The sequence below is a fragment of the Carcharhinus amblyrhynchos genome, chromosome 23, assembly GCF_965287045.1.
Source record: "Carcharhinus amblyrhynchos chromosome 23, sCarAmb.v2.hapA, whole genome shotgun sequence".
In the NCBI taxonomy this organism is placed as follows: Eukaryota; Metazoa; Chordata; class Chondrichthyes; order Carcharhiniformes; family Carcharhinidae; genus Carcharhinus; species Carcharhinus amblyrhynchos.
Genome location: NC_137346.1, coordinates 7269815 through 7290743, shown reverse-complemented (window position 1 = coordinate 7290743; position 20929 = coordinate 7269815). Strand labels below are relative to the sequence as shown.

Here is a 20929-nt window from a genome sequence, read left to right as displayed (position 1 = left end):
ACTTCCAGCCTTGACATTCAACCAAACCAGCTGCAAATCCCTTCACTGTACTTTGCTGAGGGACAACACAGTGGGGTTGGGGAAACTTCGTATCTCAGCTACAAGAGGACATTATGAAGAGCGGCTGGGAGGTCACCACAGACACCCACCTCCTTGTGGACACTGAGAGCCACACTGCCCGTCAGCACCCCTCGCATGGCTCAGCCTCACACTGCCCTCTAGCACTCAGAGGGAGAAGTGCAGCAGGGTGCTGGCTGGGACACTACCAGATATATTAGGGAGGGGTATTGGAGGATGTTCCGAATGGGAATATACCCCAACATGAGATGAAATTTGTTACTTTGGAAAGGTAGGTGCTGTCCAAGAGGTGCACCGACATATCTGAAAAATATCACCGTGTGAATTTACAGAATCCCATCCAACAAGTGAAGGCGAGTCATGGCACTGAGAACAACTGATTGCTGAGTGAACAGCGTGTCCTTGAAGTCAGGGACAGCTCAGAGACAGATCATTTAGCCTGTCTGCTCTGTACCTGTGTTTATGCTCCATACCAACCTCCTTATTGTGTCCCGTTAGCAACAAGTCCCATTCTTTGCTTCATCCTGTGTTTATCCAATTTCCCCTAATGGATCACTCTTGCACAATCCCTAGTGGATCCTTTTTTGCACTTTTGCCAGAGTCCTTCTGCCTGTTTATAACATGGAGATCGCAGCAGCACGCTGTGTGAAACACTGCAGGGTCATATTGTTACACGTTGCACAATTATCAGGCAAACATACAAGTTAGGAGCAGGCTTAGGCCATTCAGCCCCTTGAGCTAGCTCCACATTCAATAAGGTCGATCCGATTGTGGCCTCAGTGGCACTTCCTTTCCCAGCCCTTTCACTCCCTGGTCAATCAAGAATCCCTCCCGTTCAGTTTTTTAAATATTCAGTGAACCTGCCTCCACCACTCTCTGGGGAGGACAATCCTGAGAAAAACTTCTTTTAAATGGGAGAAGTTCAACTCTGGCCTCGGGTCGCTGTCTGTGTGGAGTCTGCACATTCTCCCCGTGCCTGTGTGGGTTTCCTCCCGCAGTCCAAAGATGTGCGAGTTAGGTTTGTTGGCCGTGCTGAATTGCCCCATAATGTCAGGGGGATTAGCAGGGTAAATACATGGGGTTAGGGAGGTAAGGCCTGGGTGGGATTGTGGTTGGTGGAGACTCAATGGGCTGAGTGGCCTCCTTCTGCCCTGTAGGGTTTCTATGAAAGACCTGTTATTTTTAAGCTGTGTCCCCCTAGTTCTACTCATTCCCACGAGGGGAAAGACGTGTTCAGCATTCACCCAGCTCAAGTCAGGATTTTACAGGTTTCAATGAGATCGCCTCTCATTCTTCTAAACTCCAATGGAAACAGGCCCAGTCTGAACAAACTTTCCTCATCAGATATCCTCTTCAGTCAAATGAACCCAGACCTTAATTGAGCATTATCTTTGCACATTTTCATCTTATTTTTGTTTTTTTCTCGCTTTTGCTTTCACGTTCATCATTCTGCCATTCACACCTCCGTTTCCTCTCTCCAGGGAGAAGGCTGAGTGAGGTTTATAAAATTACACAGGGGTTTGTAAGGAGAGACAGAGAGATCATTTTTCCACGTGTGATTGGGGGAAGGGTGGGGAGGGAACCCAAACTAGGTAGCGGTATTATCACTGCATTAGTAACCCAGAGACCCTGGGTAGTGTTTCGGGGGTCTGGGTCTGAATCCCACCAGGACAAATGATGAAATTTGATTTCAATGAAAGTCTGGAATTAAGAGTCTAATAACGAACATGAAACCATTGTCGATTGTTGTAAAAACCCATCTGGTCCTTTAGGGAAGGAAATCTGCCGCCTTTACCCGGTCTGGTCTACATGTGACTCCAAAGCCACAGCAAAGTGGTTGACTCTCAACTGCCCTCAGGGATGGGCAATAAATGCTGACCCAGCCAACACCCACATCCCACGAACAAATAAATTTTAAAAAACTAGACATCCTCTGTTTCTTTCCTTGCGTCGCCATTCTCTTTGGTTCTGTACCACCAACTCTTTTGTTATTTAATGTGTTATTTATCTGAACTTGTATTTTAATTTCTCCTATCTTCCACAGACCTTTCCCTTTGCTTTTTCTGTAACACCACCTCCCCTCCACCACCCCACACCCCCCCAGCCCCCACCCAGAGATTGCTCGGAACTCAGTATATTTCTAACTCTTTGCAGTTCCGATGGTTTGGGTGGCACTATGGTTAGCACAACCAGGGCCCTGGGTTCAATTCCACCCGTGGGTCGCTGACTGTGTGGAGTTTGGACTCGAAACGTCAGCTCTTTTCTCTCCCTCCAAACGCTGCCAGACCTGCTGAGATTTTCCAGCGTTTTCTCTTTTGGTTTCAACTTAATGCGAGGTAGGTCCATTCAAAAGTCCGATGGCAGCAGGGAAGAAGCTGTTCTTCAGTCGGTTGCTACGTGACCTCAGAAGGTCATTGACTAAAACATTGACTCTGTTTCTCTGTCAACAGATGCTGCCTGAATTTCTGAGTATTTGCATCATTTTCTATTTTTCTTGTTCCAACAATGAACAGCTTCTTGGATTTCTGATCAGTATAAACTTTGATGGCCTGCTGAGTGTTTTAATACCAGAATAGTGCAGCACAGTGGTTCGATTCCCGGCCTCGGGTCACTGTCTGTGCGGAGTCTGCACATTCTCCCCATGTCTGCGTGGGTTTCCTCCAGTTTCTCCCCACAGTTCAAAGATGTGAAGATTACGTGCATTGGCCATGCTAAATTGCCCCTTAGTGTCAGGGGGACTAGCTGGGGAAATGCATGAGGTTGGAGGGATAGGGCTCGGGTGGGTTTGTGCAGTCTCAATGGGCTGAATGGCCTCTTTCTGCACTGTAGGGATTCTATGACTGTAGGGCAAAAGAGGCTCCTCGCAGCAAGCTGCCCACCTCGAGGACAGGGTCATACAGTTACCACAACACAACACCCTGGATGCTGGAAATACTCAGCAGGTCAGACAGCAACTGTGGAGAGAGAAACAGAGTTAGTGTTTCATCAGAACTGGAAGAAGGTCACAGACCTGAAACATTAACTCTTGTTTCTCTCTCCACAGACGCTGCCTGACCTGCTGAGTATCATTTCAGCATCATCCTGCTAAGGGATTCAGGGGACAGTTAAATTAAAGCCACCATCAGCCGTGACCTTACTCAAAGATGCAGCAGGCTTGATGGGCCAAATGGCCTTATTTAATTATTTGTTCAAGGGAGCTGGATTTATTGCCCATCTCTGAATGGCCATTTCAGAGGGGCACTTAAGACTCAACTACATTGCTGTGGATCTGGTGTCACATGTAGGCCAGACTGGGTAAGGACGGCAGATTTCCTTCCCTAAAGGAGCAAGATGGGTTTTTATGACAATCGATAATGGTTTTACAGTCATCATTAGACTTTTAATTCCAGCATTTTTTTTATTGAATTCAAATTTCACTGTGGCACAATGGTTAGTACTGCTGCCTCACAGCACCAGGGACCCGGTTTGATTCTGCCCTTGGGTCACATCTGCGTGGAGTTTGCAAATTCTCCTCGTTTGGATGGGTTTCCTCCCACAGTCCAAAGATGTGCAGATTAGATAGATTAGCCATGCTAAATTGCCTCTTAGTCAGGGGGATTAGCAGGGTAAATACATGGGGCTACGGGAATAGGGGCTGGGATTGTGGTTGATGCAGATTCTATTCACCAAAAGGCCTCCTTCTGCACTGTAGGGATTCTAGAATCCCTAAATGGCCATTTCAGAGGGGCATTTAAGAGTCAACCACATTGCTGTGGGTCTGGAGTCACACGCAGGCCAGACCAGGTAAGGATGGCAGATTTCCTTCCCTGAAGGAGCAAGATGGGTTTTTATGACAATCAAAAATGGTTTTGTGGTCATCATTAGATTTTTAATTCCAGCATTTTTAAAAAAACTGAATTCAAATTTCACCAGTGGGATTTGAACCCAGGTCCTGAGAGCATTGAATGGGGTCTCTGGATTACTAGCTCAATGACAATACCACTACACCACTGCCATCAGCTGCCCAGCTCCAGCTCCTATTTCTTATGTTCTGTGATACTCCTGAGAAAATAGGCTCTCAAAGATTGCCAAGGCTACAGTTGGTTACAGTAGAGAGATTGGTGTGGTGGCAATATCTACTCGACTAGTAATCCATGGCAACGGGTAGAATTTAAACTCAGTTAATAAATCTGGAATATAAAGCCAGTCTCAGTAATGGTGACCATGGCAACTATCATTGTACAAACCCGGCTGATTCATTCAATGTCTGTTAGGGAAGGAAATCTGCTGTCCTTACCCGGCCTGGCTCACACATGACTCCAGAGCCACAGCAACCAGACTAAATCTTAAATAGGAACCTTAAGCAGAATGGCACAATAGTTGGCACTGCTGCCTCTCAGCACCAGGGACCCGGGTTCGATTCTTGGCTTGGATCACTGTCTGTGTGGAGTCTACACGTTCTCCCCGTGTCTGCACGGGTTTCCTCTGGGTGTTGCGGTTTCCTCCCACGGTCCGAAAAATGTGCTGGTTAGGTGGCATTGGCTGTGCTAAATTCTCCCTCAGTGTACCCAAACAGGTGCCAGAGTGTGGTGACTAGGGGATTTTCACAGTAACTTCATTGCAGTGTTAATGTAAGCCTACTTGTGACACTGATAACTAAACTAAATGGCCGAGCGAGACACGAAGTTCTGGGGTTATGGGCAACAAATGTTGACCTTGAAGGAGGAAATAAAATCCTGAGCCTGGATTCAGGTCACTGCATTTTTAGTCCATAGTGATATATGATTTTCCATATGGAAGAGTGGCAGATCACTCTGCAGGTAAGACAGGTGTTGGGGCTATGTTTGGGAGGAAGGGAGACAGGGTGTGTGTGTATGAATATATAGAGAGATTGAAACTAGGGGGAAAGGGGTTGAGGGTCCAGGAATAACTATCAGTCCACACTGCCTCCAACACGGTGTCCCAAATTCCGAACCTGTAACTGTCCATTCTGACCTTTTACATCAATCAATAAATCCAGCCCCACTCTCAACAACCCTGTCTTCAAGGCGCTAATAACCGGGTCCCTGCAATTTCCTGTGTCACCTTCAAAATCATTTCCACACTTCTAACTTTTGGCGTGCCCTGTTTTTTTTTGAAAAAGATCCAAAATTTGAATTTAACAGAACAGGAGCTCGCAGAGCGAGGGGTTTGGCGATAAGAATTTGAAGGATTGGAATTAAGCGACTCGGAGGGCTGAGGCTGGGTGTTTCTGTTTTAAAAATTAAATGCAAAAAAAAGTCATTAAATTTGCATTTAAAAAGCAGCGATGGTGTTCTTTATTTCAAAATGGTAAATGAATTCGTTACCTGGCAGCCTGTCCAATCCTGCCCTCCCAGAGGGAGAGAGATTGATCTGAGACTGGGGAGGGAGGGTGCACACAGAACACAAGATAAACCCCTTAACCGGGGAGAAGAAATAGTGCCATCTGCGCCCTTCCCTTTGGGAGACATGGAGAGCAGGAATTCTCTGTCTCTGTCTCTCTCTAGGACAGAGGGGGGGGCAACAATCCCCAGGTAACCGGAGCCTGTAACCAATGCACCCCCTCCCTCCTCCAGGCCAAGTGCACGGGTACAGAACCGGTCAGGTTACAAACATTACTTATTCATTCCACTTTCTCGCCAGCGGACGTCCCTCCACTCTGTCAGACTGAGGGACTCAAGTACACAGGGAAACTTCGAGTGAAAGGGAGTTAACCACTGAGACATCTAATATATAAAAATAAAACAAAAGGAGAACCATTCTAACATTACACAAAAAAAAGGAAGAACAAATCAGATACCATGCCCCTCGCTGCCTTATTTTGCTTGAAAAGCCAACTGCACACATTGGATAAAAGCGACACATCTCCCCCCTTCCCCAGCACAGAGCAGGTTAGCTGAGCTGGAATTCTAACCGCACTGAAACACTGTACAAAGGAATAAGAACAGCCCAGAGAGAGAAATTCTACCATCCAACTTTCAGAACAGTAACCTGCAACTTTTCCTGTATCCTCACAGAGTTGCTGTGTGTGAGGGCTGGGGGGAGCTAGGTGGGAATTTAAAAAAAAAATAGCCTGGGGTTTCTGCTCAGCCCCGGGATGTCTTAGAGAGCTAAGAGTAGATTAATCGGTCATTTCTCCAGCTCAGGTCAGCCCTGATCCTTTCTGATCTAACACTCCAGATAAGCCTCGATAAATGCAGACAATGTCTTTACCCTGGCTTGTCTTTATTTCTTCCCCCCCCCCCTCCTCCTCTTTGCATCTGGCAACTTACAGACTCGTTTTTACAACCCTCTCCCATCCTTTTATACATGAAAGGACACGCGAGGCAGCTCTCAATGTCAAACTCCCCTGCCCATGACATCCAGTCCAGACTCTGTGAGGCTGCACATCACCCCTGGAAACAGATCATTTCAAAAAAAATAATAAGACCTTGGGATTTAAAAACAAAAAATTCTCAGGATGCTTCCATGTGTCTCTGTTAAGAGTCACCGATTTAAAGCTCCCAGTCACTCTGCTTCCCCACAGGAATAAAGACATCTCCAGCCCAGTCTGAGTGGGTTCTCAGCACTTTGCACCTTGCTCTGTCTGTCTGGTCACTTTGCTGAGGTTGACACTTGGTTTAGGCAGGGAGTGGGGGGAGAGAGAAGAAGCCCGGCTACTTAACTATCTGCAGAGATGCTGGAGGCACAGGTCCAGGCACTCGCCCTCCACCTCCTCCTCGGTGATGTGGTTGGAGACGGGCCGGAGGGGCAGCGGCTCCTCCTCGCCGAAGGGTCCCCGGAACTCCCGCAGCAGCAGCTCCAGGAAGCGGCGGAAGGCTTTCTCCTCGCTGGCCGAAGCTGCCATCCCCGCTTCGCATTCCCGGCCGGAGGAGCGGATCCGGAGCGGCAGACAGAGACGGAGAGAGCGAGCCGGGGCTGGGGAGGGAGGGAGGGAGGAGCAGCGCCGCCCGCTGCCAGCAGGGGGAGGGAGGGAGCCCGGCGGCGTGCGCGCCCCCGCGCACACAATGGGCGCGCGACACCCCCCCCAATCGCACCCGGGCACGCGCGGCGCCTCCCAATAATCCACCCCCTGCGCGCGCACGGGCTTTTATTACAGCGCGCGCGCATTGTTAGTGACATGCGCGTGCACTTATAATAAATGCGCGTTCGTGTGTTATTGATTTGCGCGTGCATGTAATCCTCTATTGATTTTAAAGTTTATTTATTGTTGTCACAAGTTGGCTTACATTAACACTGCAATGAAGTTACTGTGAGAATCCCCTAGTCGCCACACTCCGGCTCCTGTTCGGGTACACTGAAGGAGAATTTAGCACGGCCAATGCATCTAAACCAGCACATCTTTCCCACTATGGGAGGAAACCTGAGCACCCGGAAGAAATCCACGCAGACACGGGGAGAACGAGCAAACTCCACACAGACAGTGACCCAAACCGAGAATCGAACCCAGGTCCCTGGTGCTGTGAGGCAGCAGTGCTAATCACCGGATTGCAATGGTAGAGTTAGATGAGGGAAGTAGGAAGGGAACAGAAACACAGACTGATCGGACCGAATGGCCTTTTTCTGTGTCGCATATTCCATGTATTCCCACGTAGCACAATACAGGCATTCCCCACCCAACACGAAACCATGCGGTCTCCCGTAGGAGGAAATAAAAACAGGTAACAACCCAGGACCAATTGCCGGAAGAAAATCTGGGATCTTCCTCTCTGAGCCATCTAAACAATAAAGAGTGCACGTTATTTTTCATTGATGTGTGTGTGTGTGTGTACATTTGTTTTATTGATATGTGTGTGCCCATTGGGAGAAATGGAGAGTTTTTAAGGAGTTCCAGAGTTTAGCCCCCAGACAGCTGACAGATCATGATGACGGCCCAGTGCATACATGGAGTACCCACTGAGGGAAAAGGAGCAAACACATCTTTATATAACATCTGATCGCACCTTTAGGACATCACAACTAATGGATCACTCTTAATTATACTTAGGTGTCAGCCTTGACTCAGTTAGTCACACTCTCACTTCTGAGTCAGACGATTATGGATTCAGGCCCCACTCCCGCAGCCTCGAATCTAAGCAAACACTTTAGTTCAGTACTGAAGGAGTGCTGCATTGTTGGAGGTGCTGTCACTGAGTTATAAAAAGCCTTCATTAATAAAAGGGCAACTTGTGGGGGCGGCACAGTAGCTGTAGTCACAGCACCAAGAACCTGAATTCAATTCCAGCCTTGATTCACTGTCTGACCAGAGTCAGCACATTCCCCTCGTGTCTGTGTGGGTTTCCTCCGGGTGTTCCGGTTTCCTCCCAAAGATGTGTGGGTTCGGTTGATTGGCCATCCTAAATTGCACCTTAGCATCAAGGGATTAGCAGGAGTCATGGAGAGGGCCTGGGTGGGATCGTTGTTGGTGCAGGCTTGATGGGCTGAATGGCCTCCTTCTGCACTGTAGGATTCTATGATGCTATGAATCACAATCTCAGGATTTACAAAAAAACCCATCTTTATATCCCTTTTGAGGTATAGTCTCTGTTTGTAAAATGTCAGAAACGCAGTGACCAATGAGGACAGCAAGATCCCACAAACTGCAATAGACTTGTGAGACTTTTTGTTCCACAATGTGGGTTCATGGTTCATTGAGATAGGAGCTGAATTAGGCAGTCGGCCCATTGGATCCACTCCACCATTCGATCATGGCTGATGTGCTCTTCATCCCCATTTTCCTGCCTTCTCTCCATAACCTTTCAACCCATTACTGATTAAAAATCTGTGTAACTCCTTAAATTTACTCACTGTCCCAGCATCCACTGCACTTTCGGATAGTGAATTCCACAGATTCACAATCCTTTGGGAAAAGTAGTTTCTCTCAACTCTGTTTTAAATTTGCTCCCCCTTATCCTAAGACTTTAACCTCTCATCCTAGAATGCCCCTCAAGAGGAAGCATCCGCTCCACATCTACTTTATCCATACCTTTTATCATCTTACATACCTCAATTTGATCTCCTGTCTCCAGGGTTGAGAGGGAGATGTTAGCCCAGACACCAAAGAGATACTCACTAAGATAAAAGCAAAGTACTACAGATGCTGGAATCTGAAACAAAATCAGAAAATGCTGGAAAATCTCAGTAGGTCTGACAGCATCTGTGGAGAGAGAATAAACAAAGATCTGATGAAGGGTCATCTAAACTTGAAACTCTATTCTCTCCCCAAAGCTGCTGTCAGACCCGCTGAGATTTTCCAGCATTTTCTGTTTTTTGTTGTATGAAAATCCTTCTGCCTGGTTCAATGGTTCAGGGGTAGCATGGAGGCACATTGCTGCCTCACAGCACCAGGGCTCTGGGTTCGATTCCTGGCCTTAGGTGACTGTCTGTGCGGAGTTTGCACATTGAGGGGTGACTTGATAAAAGTCTACAAGATTATGAGGGAGATGGACAGAATGGATAGTTGGAAGCTTTTTCCCAGGGTGGAAGAGTCAATTACTAAGGGCGTAGGTTTAAAGTGCGAGGGACAAGGTTTAAAAGAGATAAATGAGGCAGATTTTTTTTTTACACAGAGTGGTAGGTGCCTGGAGCTTGTTGTCGGAGGAGGTAATGGAAGCGGATACAGCAGCGACTTTTAAGGGGCATCTTGACAAGTACATGAATGAGATGGGAATAGAGGGATATGGTCTCCGGAAGGGTAGGGGGTTTTAGTTAAGTTGGGCAGCATGATTGGTGCAGGGTTGGAGGGCCAAAGGGCCTGTTCCTGTACTGTAATTTTCTTTGATCTCCCAGTGTCAGCATGGATTTCCTCTGGGTGCTCCAGTTTCCTCCCACAGTCTAAAGGTGTGCAGGTTAGGTTGATTGGTTATGCTAAATTGTCCCTTAGTGTCAGAGGGACTAGCAGGGTAAATCTGTGGGGTTGTGGGGATAAGGCCTGGGTGGTATTGTTGTTGGTGTGGGCTCAATGGGACAAATGGCCTCCTTCTGCACTGTAGGGATTCTATGAGTGTCAAAGATCTCTTAGTACCTCATCCCTGTGGTGAACTGGCCACTGTTCTTCCTTCAAGCTCCATCTGGAATAGACTCACTTTGCACGGTATTGCCGGTACAGAATAGCTGTCCTGTTTGCCTGCACTGCAATAACCTCTGTAATGGCAACATGATGTTTCAAGGTATTTTCATCTTGTGGTTAAAAACACACCATGTTGAAATGTGATTGGCAGTTGCAGGTTTTGGATTCAACCCAGCTGTAACCTGTGGCGGTCAGGAGGAAGGCAGCTCCATGTGGGAACGTGAAAACTGAATGTAAACATTTGTTAAGGGTGTTGCAACGTGTTTCCAAATGCCTTCACGCCATTGTTTTACCACGGTTAATTGAAATAGTGGTAATTTGATCACAGTGAAATTGCCTGAGATATACTGATGACAGCCTGAATGGAGTCGGTGACTGTTAATCTTCAGTCAGCAAGGAGCTGTCTGCTCACGCAACCATTATTCTAACAGGGTCAGACCAGGGAGATTCAGAAAGGATGTTCCCAATGGTGGGGGAGTCCAGAACTAGGGAGTCATAGTTTGAGGATAAGGGGTAAACCTTTTAGAACTGAGGTGAGGAGAAATTTCTTCACTCAGAGGGTAATGAATGTGTGGAATTCACTACCACAGAAAGTAGCTGAGGCCAAAACATTGCGTGATTTCAAGAAGAAATTAGATATAGCTCTTGGGGCTAAAGGGATCTGGGGATTGGGGGGGGGGGGGGGGGGTAGCAGGATATTGAATCCTCGAAGGGCTGAATGGTCTACTCTGGCTTCTAGTTCTATGTTCCTATGTTAATTCCCTCATGAGGCTAAACAGTTTTAAAGTTTAGAGTCTATTTATTGTCACAAGTAGGCTTACACTGCAATCAAGTTACTGTGAAAATCCTTGAATTGCCACAGTCCGCCACCTGTTCAGGTGCACTGAGGGAGAATTTAGCACGGCCAGTGTACCTAACTAGCACATCTTTCCGACTGTGGGAGAAAACCGGAGTACCCAGAGGAAACCCACGCAGACACAGGGAGAACGTGCAGTTTCCATATAGACAGTGACCCAAGCTGGGAATCAAACCCAGGTCCCTGGTGCTGTGAGGCAGCAGTGCTAACCACTGTGCCAACCCAGGCAGAAGTGCAGCTATCGCCACACACAGTTTCTCTATAACAGTGACTGCGCCGAAAAATTGCTTAGCTGGCTGGAAAATGCTTCGGGAGATCCCTAAAGGTGCTATACAAATGCAATATCTTTTGTAATTAAAAGCACAAGATGGTGGAAATACTCTGCAAATCAGGCAGCTTGTGTGGAGAGACAAACAGAGTTAACACTTCAGGTCAATGATCCTTCACCAGATTACCATCTGTACCCTTACCTACACCCTCAAGCAACAATAACTGTTTATATCCGTGACAATATACAAAAAGCCAGAAAGGCACCCATCACCTGCTTCAAGCGAGTTTCAATTTTTCCTTCAGTGCTCCATATAATCTCCCATTCCACAAATAGTCCCCTCTTTTCCTTAGTCTATTTTTTACTTCCACACATGGCACAATCCAGCAATTGCACTGAACCACACAAGGTTCTGAATGAGCTTGATAAGGTGGGAGCTGAGAGATTGTATCCTTGGGCCAAGAAGCCTAAAACACTCGGGGGGATGGGGTATGGTCTCAGGATAAGGGGCCAATCATTTCAGGCTGAGATGAAATTATCTCACTCAAAGGGTTGTGAAGCTTACAATCTTTCTAATGCAGAAGGAGGCCATTTGGTCCATTGAGCCTACACCAACTCTCCAAAAGAGCTTCTTACCCAGACACCTTCCCCCATCCCCATAACCCTGCACATGTACCATGGCCAATCCCCCTAACCTGCACATCTATGGGAGAAAATCAGAACACCCGGAAGAAACCTATGAGGAGAACTCCACACAGTCACCCAAGGCCAAATCAAACGCACGTCCCTGGTGCTGTGAAATGCTCCGTCGTTAAATACATTTACGTCTGGGACATTTGTGGTGTCTCAGGGACAAGGGGAGCGGAGATGACATGATCACATTGAATAGCGGAGTGATCTCGATGGGTTATACAAAATCATTTAAACTAGAAGCAAGAGTAGGCCATTCGGCCCAGCTGTGCCATTCATTATGATCATGGCCAATCATCTAATTCAATGTCCGATTTACCCCTGCTCCTATTTCTTGTGTTCTTAGGGGAGGGAAAGAAGGACTTGCATTTATATAACATTTCCATGACCATCAGATGTCTCACTGTTTTACAGCCAATGAAGTACATTTTGATGTGAAGTGTAGTCACTGCTATAGTGGAGGAAACACAGAGGCCAATTTTCACACAGCAAATAAACAGCAATATGGTAATAACCAGACCATCTGTTTTTGAGATGTTGAGGGATAATTCCCCGCCTGCCAGGGCATATTTTATATATAACTAAACAGGGAGATTGGGTCCCTTTTGCAGTCCCCCCATGAAAAGCCAGCAGCTCCGATAGTGCAGAACTCCCTCCGTATCCCACCGGAGTGGCAGCCTCGATTTTTGTAGCATCTTTAATGGAGGAAAAAAGAACATTGAGGATTTTGGGGTGGCACGGTGGTTAGTACTGCTGCCTCTCAGTACTAGGAACCCAGGTTCGATTCCCGGCTTGGGTCACTGTCTGTGTGAAGTCTGCAAGCTCTCCCCGTGAGCGCATGGCTTTCCTCCGGGTACTCCAGTTTCCTCCCACACTCCAAAGGTGTGCGGGTTAGGTGGACTGGCCATGATAAGTTGCTCCATAGTTAGGGTAAATGAATGGGATTATGGGGAATGGGCCTGGTGGAATTGTGGTTGATGGGCCCAATGGCCTCCTTCAGCACTACAGGGATTCTTGATAAAGTGGTACCTTACTCCAGCTGATGTCTAATAAGTTGTGTGTTTAATTTTTGGGTACCATACTTCAGAAGGATATCAAGGAAGGTGTAGAGATTTACTATTATGGAATAACAAGAGTGAGGGACTTCATACAATCCTACAGTGCAGGAGGAGCCATTCACGCCATCAAGTCTTCACTGACCACAATCCCACCCAGTCCCAATCCCCATGCATTTACCCTAGCTAGTACTCCTGACACTAAGGGGCAATTTAGCATGGCCAATCAGCCTAACCCGCACATCTTTGGACTGTGGGAAGAAACCGGAGCACCCAAAGGAAACCCACACAGACACTGGGAGAACATACAAACTCCACACAGACAGTGACTCAAGGCTGGGACTTGAACCTGTTTTCCTGGTGCTGTGAGGCAACAGTGCTAACCACTGTGCCGTCCCAGAGTTCAGAGATTAAAGAAGCTGGGGTTGTTCTCCTTATACCTGACATTCAAAGGGAATTCAACAGATGTGTTCCAAGACTCTGTCATTATTCTGAAGAGCAAATGAGGAGAAACCAGCTCCATTCACAGGAGCGCTAGGAGACAGATTTAAGGGAATTGACAACAATGGTTAGCGCTGCTGCCTCGGTGCCAGGCACCCGAGTTCGATTCCCAACTCGGGTCACTGTCTATGTGGAGTTTGTACATTCTCCCGTGTCTGCGTGGGTTTCCTCCAGGTGCTCCGGTTTCTTCCCACAGGCTAGGTTATTTTGGCTATGCTAAATTCTCCATGTACCCAAACAGGTGCCAAATTGTGGCGACTAGGGGATTTTCACAGTAACTTCATTGCCATGGTAATATAAGCCTTACATATGACGAACAAAATAAAACAAAATAAATAAATAGGGCCAGAGGAGAAGAACTGGACAGTTTATTTCACACAATGGGTTGCTTTGCTCTGGATCGCATTATCTGCTGGAAGCAAACTCACTTTCCAAAAGGTAATTGGATAAATATTTGAAAAAGGAAACTTTTATGTTATGGGGAAGGTGTGGAGTGAATCGGATAACACTCTCAGGAAAAAAAAGGTCACGTACCAACCGACTCAAGAACAGCTTCTTCCCTGCTGCTGTCAGGCTTTTGAATGGAACTACCTTGCATTAAGTTGATCTTTCTGTACACTCTAGCTATGACTGTAACACTACATTCTGCAGTCCCTCTTTTCTTTCTCTATGAACAGCATGCTATGTATAGCACACAAGAAACATTACTTTTCACTGTGTGCTAATACATGTGACAATAATAAATCAAATCAAATATCAAAAGGTCAGTAGAGGACAGAATGGCTTCCATCTGTGCTATAAGATTCTACTACACAGCAGGCAGCAGCACATTCTTCAAGTACATTTGTTTCAAATAGCTTCAGGTTTATGACACAGCACTGATGACTAAGAGCGGATGTCGTGTTAGTTTTGATTTATTTTTCATGGATTCTTAAATCCAATTTGTTCAGGGTTGCACCACAGGCAAGGCTTCATCAACAGACTGCGTTCCACAGCTGCAGCATTTGTCTCTCTGCCTCGTGTCTGACACAGGTCCCATCTCCTGAAGCAAAGTTCAGGCCTTTTATTTTCCTCTCCTTCCAGCCAGCCAGGAACAGAGCAAACTGAGAGTGATCTTCATCATTGGCTCTGCATTTAGTCTTTAGTCTCGCAGCCAGTACACAGGACGAGGTGCGTTCTGTGAAAGCAGCGCTCTCGCCTGAGTCACCAAGCTCAGGGATCAAGCACCACTAGAGACTAGAGGACATACTCCATTCCATACTGGAGTGTTATCCTCTCAGAGATATTAATCCAAAACCCTGTCTGTGCGGTCAGGTGGATGTAAAAGATCCCACTGCACTGGTCAATGGAAGAGCGGGGGAGTTCTCCCAAGTGCCCTGAACCCTATTGACCTCGTAGACAACATAAAGTAATTAATCTAATCATCTATCTTGTTGTTGCTAATGGATGCTGTTATGTATCAGTCTCATTACAGCACTAAAACAGAGATAAAACATGGTTCTCTACCGGCTTTGGGATTTCTTTGGGGCAGCATGCTGCCACAGTGGTTAGCATTGCCAGGGATCTCGGTTCGATTCCCACCTCGGGTCACTGTCTATGTGGAGTCTGCACGTTCTCCCTGTGTCTGCGTGGGTTTCCTCCGGGTGCTCCAGTTTCCTCCCACAGTCCAAAAGTGCGTGGGTTAGTTTGATTGGACATGCTAAATTGGTCCTTAGTGTCCTGGGATGCTAGAGGGATTAGCTGGATAACTAAGCCGGGGTAGGGCCTGAGTGGGACTGTTGTCGGTGCAAACTCGATGGGCCGAATGGCCCACTTACTGTGCTGTTGGGTTTTTATGTTTGAGTTTGTCATAGGCGCTACCCAAATGAACGTTCTTTCCACATTTGAAACAGTCAGCTCCGCATTAGAGTCTAGCCTTTGAGGACTCTGCTATGGCCTTAGCGTGTGTATTATCCAGATTTTGGGAGGGATTTTTCCGGCCCGGGAACCGTAGCAGACGGGCGGGGGGAAACTGTGCAAAGGTCTGTTGACCTCGGATGGGATTCAGGCGAGTGTAGCGGGAAAATCCTACCCTCCACGTGTTGTCAGATGTGGACACACACACACACACACACACACACACACACACACACACAGTGACATTTAGAAATGGAATGGGTGGGAGAACCTGAGTGTTGAAACTGATCCGATTGGAGCAGAACATTCAACCCAGTGAGATTCCCTGACAGCAAGAGAGGGGGAAAGCAAGATACCGTACATGCTGGAAATTGGAAATCAGAACAAGAAATACTGGAGAAACCCAGCGGGTCTGGCAGCGTCTGTGGAGAGAGAAACAGTCAAAGGGGCGAATTCAACAGCCCCGTCCGCCAGGGGAATCGGAGTGGGTGAAAGGTAGACCGTGGAAAAGTAGGTCAACCTCAGGCGGGATTTTCCGGTTTCAGGGCTAGGGTGGCTGGAAAATCCCACCCAACGTTGAGTCCAATATGACTCCTCTTCAAAGCTGTGACATCCAGACTGGGAATGTGAACTCTGTTCCTCTCTCCCCAGATGCTGCCAGACCCGTCAAGCTTTCTCAGCTTTTCAGTTTCATAGCCCACGGATTTTACAACCTCAGGACGTTCCCAAAATACTTTACAGCCAATACTTTTGGAGTCGCTGTTATAATGCAAGCAAAGTGACAGCTAGCTCCCGTAAACCAGGTGAGAATGACCCAGATCAGGGACCTTCTAATCCAGCAGACAGGCCAGACGGTGGTGGGAATTTACCGGCACACCCGGCATTCACCACAGGTCTCGGGAAGGATTGTACGAACCTCAGGCGAACATGTTGGTAAAATTCTGCCCTGCGCCTCATCCAAAAGACAACACCTCCTACAGTGAAGCTCTCCCTCAGTACTGCACCGTGAACGTCAGCCTGGATTTTTGCCCAAGTCCCTGGACAAGTAATCAGAGTGATTGGATAAGTTTATATCAGGCTGGTAAAAGCAAAATACTGTGGACGCTGGAATCTGAAACAGAAAATGCTGGAAAATCTCAGTGGGGCTGACAACATAGAAAGATTTATAGAAACCTTACAATGCAGAAGGAGGCCATTCAGCCCATCAAGGCAGCACTCTCAACAATCTCACCCAGGCCCTATCCCTGTAACCCCACATATTTACCCCTCTAATCAACGCATCCTGGGACACTAAGGGTCAATTTAGCAAGGCTGATCTAACCTGCACGTCTTTGGACTGTGGGAGGAAACCGGAGCACCTGGAGGAAACCCACACAGACATGGGGAGAATGTGCAAACTCCACACTGACAAGCCAGGAATTGAACCCAGGTCTCTAGAACTGTGAGGCTGCAGTGCTAACTGCTGTGCCACCTACATCTGTGAGAAGAGAATAGAGTCAATGTTTCAAAAATAGATGACCCTTGAAGAGGGGGGAGGGGGTGAGAGGTCATGATGGGGAGGAGTAAAGGGGCTCTATTTTCTGCCCACAGGTGCTGTCAGACTTGCTGAGATTTTCCAGCATTTTCTGTTATGTTTATATCAGGCTGGGTGGGGGATTGATGGTTACAAATACTTTTACCTAAAATGAGGCAGGACAGGAGAAGAAATTGAACATTCATTGTGCAGAATATCAACAGTTAGAATCCAGCGAGTAACAAGTGTGAAAATTTCTCAGATTTGGTGAGGTTTAGGAATCAAGTATTACAGCCAATTACATCATTGTAACGACAAGTCCTTTCCAAACACAATAAAGGCCAGGGATGGGGTTGGAGACTGAAATGGTTCACAGATTAACTACTCTGAACAGGAACATCCTGGTTTCATTGCCATTCACTGATCCTCAACTCCCCCCAGCCACCCGGCTGAGATAGAGAACTCAGCGATGAAGCCACTGGGAGGTGGCTCCCAACTCCTTGGAAAAATCACTTTCGATTTTCCGTTCCAACTGGATTCCCATAACCTACTGGAAAATTATCAGAGTTCACAAGGACAGATCCAGTGGGAACCCAAATCCAGCCACACGATTGGATCATCCTGCATCCAATCATCAGCTTGCCATACTGAGTTTGCAATGGGTCTCTGATTGAAATGGGGCAACTTCCTGCCCCTCCTGCAGACCCCCCCCTCACTGTCCCTCTTCATCCTCCGTTCTCGGACGTTTGCGTGGATTGTCCCCAAATACGGGCGAGGTTGAAGGTGCATCTGAGGGTTGGACATCCCGAAAACCAAGAGACTGAAAACGAAGCAATGGGGAGAAGACAGCAGCGATTACATAAACTCAACAACAGGACTGAGCACCTTTAAACAACAAAAACTGGTTATCCAATCAACAGCACCTTCGGGATCATGTTCCATCTCTCTTTCCATCCACACTATCAACTTTCACCCTGTTGAGCCATCTCACCCCCTCTCTCTTCCCCTCATTGCAACTCTCAGCCCTCATCCCCTCCCCCCGACATCACAACCTCTCACCCATCTCCCCCATCGCAACCGCCTCCCTCCCAATTGCAACCACTCACTACCTACCCCCGACACCACAATCTCTCACCCCTTCCCCCACTCCCCCAATTTAAACCCATTACATTGACTAATCACTCCTCCAGCCACTAATACTACCCCGGAACTGGGAGTACTTGATGATGTTTGATGGACTGTTCTCCATCTCTCGGCACTGACACACCCGTGGCTAAATGTGCGTGAAAGAAAAATTAGAATCTAACGTTCTGATACAATTTTTTGAAATGCAGTCACAACACTCACGGTTATCTGGTACGGTACAGTCGCTTCTTTCTGACTTGGAGACTTGTAGAGGGAGGCAAACCTAGAGGGACGGAGGGAGAGAGAAGCTGGGAGAAAGGGCTTTGAAAATGCAGCTGATCACATGCCAGGCACATACACGTTACTAGTGAATGGGCAATGCCACAGTCCTGACCTCAGTAAGAAGGACTGGATGGGAGAGGCAGAACACTATGGTGGGTTTCATTCACACGCTCCCAGTCAACCCCCAGCCCCTGATTCCCTCCATGTTGGAGGCTAAAATCTTCTAATTTTCAACTTTTAATTTTGGAGGGAGCACTGACATCTCGGTGTCAAACAGTGAGCTGAAGAGAGTGGAACTTACAGCAAACAGAGTCCATTTAAACAGGGTCACTGTTTAACCACAGCAAAAAAAAAACAGCACGCAATCAGAACTACAGCAATGTCTCTCGATAAAGGCAGGGTGAATTCACTTGCAAAATGCAGTAGCTGGAAGATAGTTACACAGTACAAATTCAGTGTATGAAATCAAACCCAATCCCTCATAGCAAGTGATTGATGGGGATCATTCGGTCTCTGAATAGAATCGTAGAATCCCTACAGTGCAGAAGGAGGCCATTCAGCCCATCAAGCCTGCACTGACAACAATCCCACCAGGCCCTATCCCAGTAACCCCACACATTTACTCTGCTAATCCCCCTGACACTAAGGGACAATTGAGCATGGCTAATCAACCTAACCCACACATCCTTGGATTGTGGGAAGAAATCGGAGCACCTGGAGGAAACCCACAGACATGGGGAGAATGTGCAAACTTCGCACAGACAGTGACCCGAGGCCAGAATTGAACCTGGGTCCCTAGCACTGTGAGGCAGCAGTGCTAATCACTGTGCCACCTCGAGGTGGTCCCTTTATCTTTGACCGGAACAAATGGAGCTTTTAAGATCAAGATCAAGAGATTTTTAAAAAATTGGATGAAGGGAATCAAGGAGCCTTGAAGCAAAGGCAGCCTGGATTTGAGCTGCAGATCAGACATGTTCTAACTGAATGCAGAACAGGCTTGAGGGGCTGAATGGCCACCTCCTGTTCTGAAGCAATTAAATTCAGCCAAGTTAATTGATTTGAATATAAAAAGTGGGACCATCAGGATCTTTTGATTAATACACAGCTCTCTGCTCAAAATAATTTCAGTGGTGTACCAGTAACATCGGAGCCAAAGATAACCCCCGTCCCCTCCGCCACCACCACAAAACTGTCCAAACTGGGGTGGGTCAGTTGAAAATTTTAAAATGATAGATTTTTATTGGGTTGTAAGGGATACAGAATCAAGGTAACCAAATGGAATTAAGATACAAATCAAACTGAATAGCCTCCTCCCATTCCAATAGAATAAAAAGCATTGTGATGATAAACAGTTAGCTTCAAATCTAACTCTCATGGAGAGATCGCTTTCATAGAATAGAATTTCATAGAATCCATACAGTGCAGAAGGAGGCCATTTGGCCCATCAAGTCTGCATTGACCACAACTCCACCCAGGCCTTATCCCCATAACCTCATGCATTTACCCTATCTGGTGCCCCCTTACACTAAGGGGCAATTTAGCACAGCCAATCCACCTAACCCGCACATCTTTGGACTGTGGGAGGAAACCAGAGCACCTGGAGGAAATCCACGCAGACACAGGGAAAATGTGCAAATTCCACACACAGTGACCCAAGCCAGGACTCGAACCGGGTCCCTGGTGCTGTGAGGCAGCAGTGCTAACCACCATGCTGCCCACTGAGTAATGTCAGATACTCTATTTTTTCATGGGATGTGGGCATTGCTGGCAAGGCCAACATTTATTTCCCATCCCTAGCTGCCCTTGAACTCAGTGGCTTGTTGGGTCATTTCAGAGGGCAGTTAGTGGCGCTGGAGTCACCTGTAGGCCAGACCAGATAAGGATGGCAGACCTCCTTCCCTAAAGGAAGGACATTAGTGAACCAGATGGTGTCTTTACAACAATCAATGATAGTTTCACAGTCACCATTACTGAGACTGGATTTCAATTCCAGTTTTATTAACAGCACTGTGAGTGTACCTACACCACATGGACTGCTGCAATTCAAGAAGGCAACTCACCACCACCTTCTCGCCGGTAACTAGGAATGGGCAATAAATGCTGGCCTAGCCAGTGATGTGCGCCTCCCACAAATGAATGTAAAAATAGCCATTATTGAAAATATTCGCTGAGGCTTGACACTTAGATGTTGCGTGGTGCACTTGGGAGCTACAGTGTGATAAACCAAGGATGATAAATAATCTCCATCTACATTGTAGGAAATGGTTGCACATAACCTCTTAACCAGCTGCCCCCTGTACAACACAGACCTCTAACATCTTACCTCAGCTTGCCCTCCCAGCGGAGAATTAAGCGGATGGTGGCTGCATGACCCCAGCTTTCACCTGGTTCAAAACAAAAAACCATTTAGTTGTATTGACAACAGGAGAGACTCTCTCCACAACAGAGATACCAACCTTAGATTGCAGGACCTCTTTATTGAACACATTCATAAGTGTGATTGAGCTTCAGGTCACTTATCACTTTAAATCTTTCCCCCACTCCAACTCTGTCCTTGGCCTCTAACACTGTTCCATTGGGTCACTGTCTGTATGGAGTCTGCACTTTCTCCCCGTGT

At 47.1% G+C, this 20929-nt stretch overlaps 2 protein-coding genes across 2 annotated transcripts in view; both read right to left on the bottom strand.

Annotated features, from left to right (window-relative positions):
* The window catches only part of ppm1e (protein phosphatase, Mg2+/Mn2+ dependent, 1E), a 92064-nt gene extending 85071 nt beyond the window's left edge, over positions 1 to 6993 (bottom strand). The window contains exon 1 of the mRNA XM_080210339.1: positions 6744 to 6993. Coding sequence (XP_080066465.1) covers positions 6744 to 6925 — 182 coding nt within the window. The 5' untranslated portion in view covers positions 6926 to 6993. The remainder of the gene's footprint in view (positions 1 to 6743) is intronic.
* An 8617-nt stretch (positions 6994 to 15610) lies between these two features.
* The window catches only part of rad51c (RAD51 paralog C), a 30010-nt gene continuing 24691 nt past the window's right edge, over positions 15611 to 20929 (bottom strand). The window contains exons 7-9 of the mRNA XM_080210810.1: positions 20636 to 20696; positions 18253 to 18313; positions 15611 to 17725 (exon numbers count right to left, since the gene is read on the bottom strand). Of these exons, the coding sequence (XP_080066936.1) occupies positions 17618 to 17725; positions 18253 to 18313; positions 20636 to 20696 (230 nt within the window). The 3' untranslated portion in view covers positions 15611 to 17617. The remainder of the gene's footprint in view (positions 17726 to 18252; positions 18314 to 20635; positions 20697 to 20929) is intronic.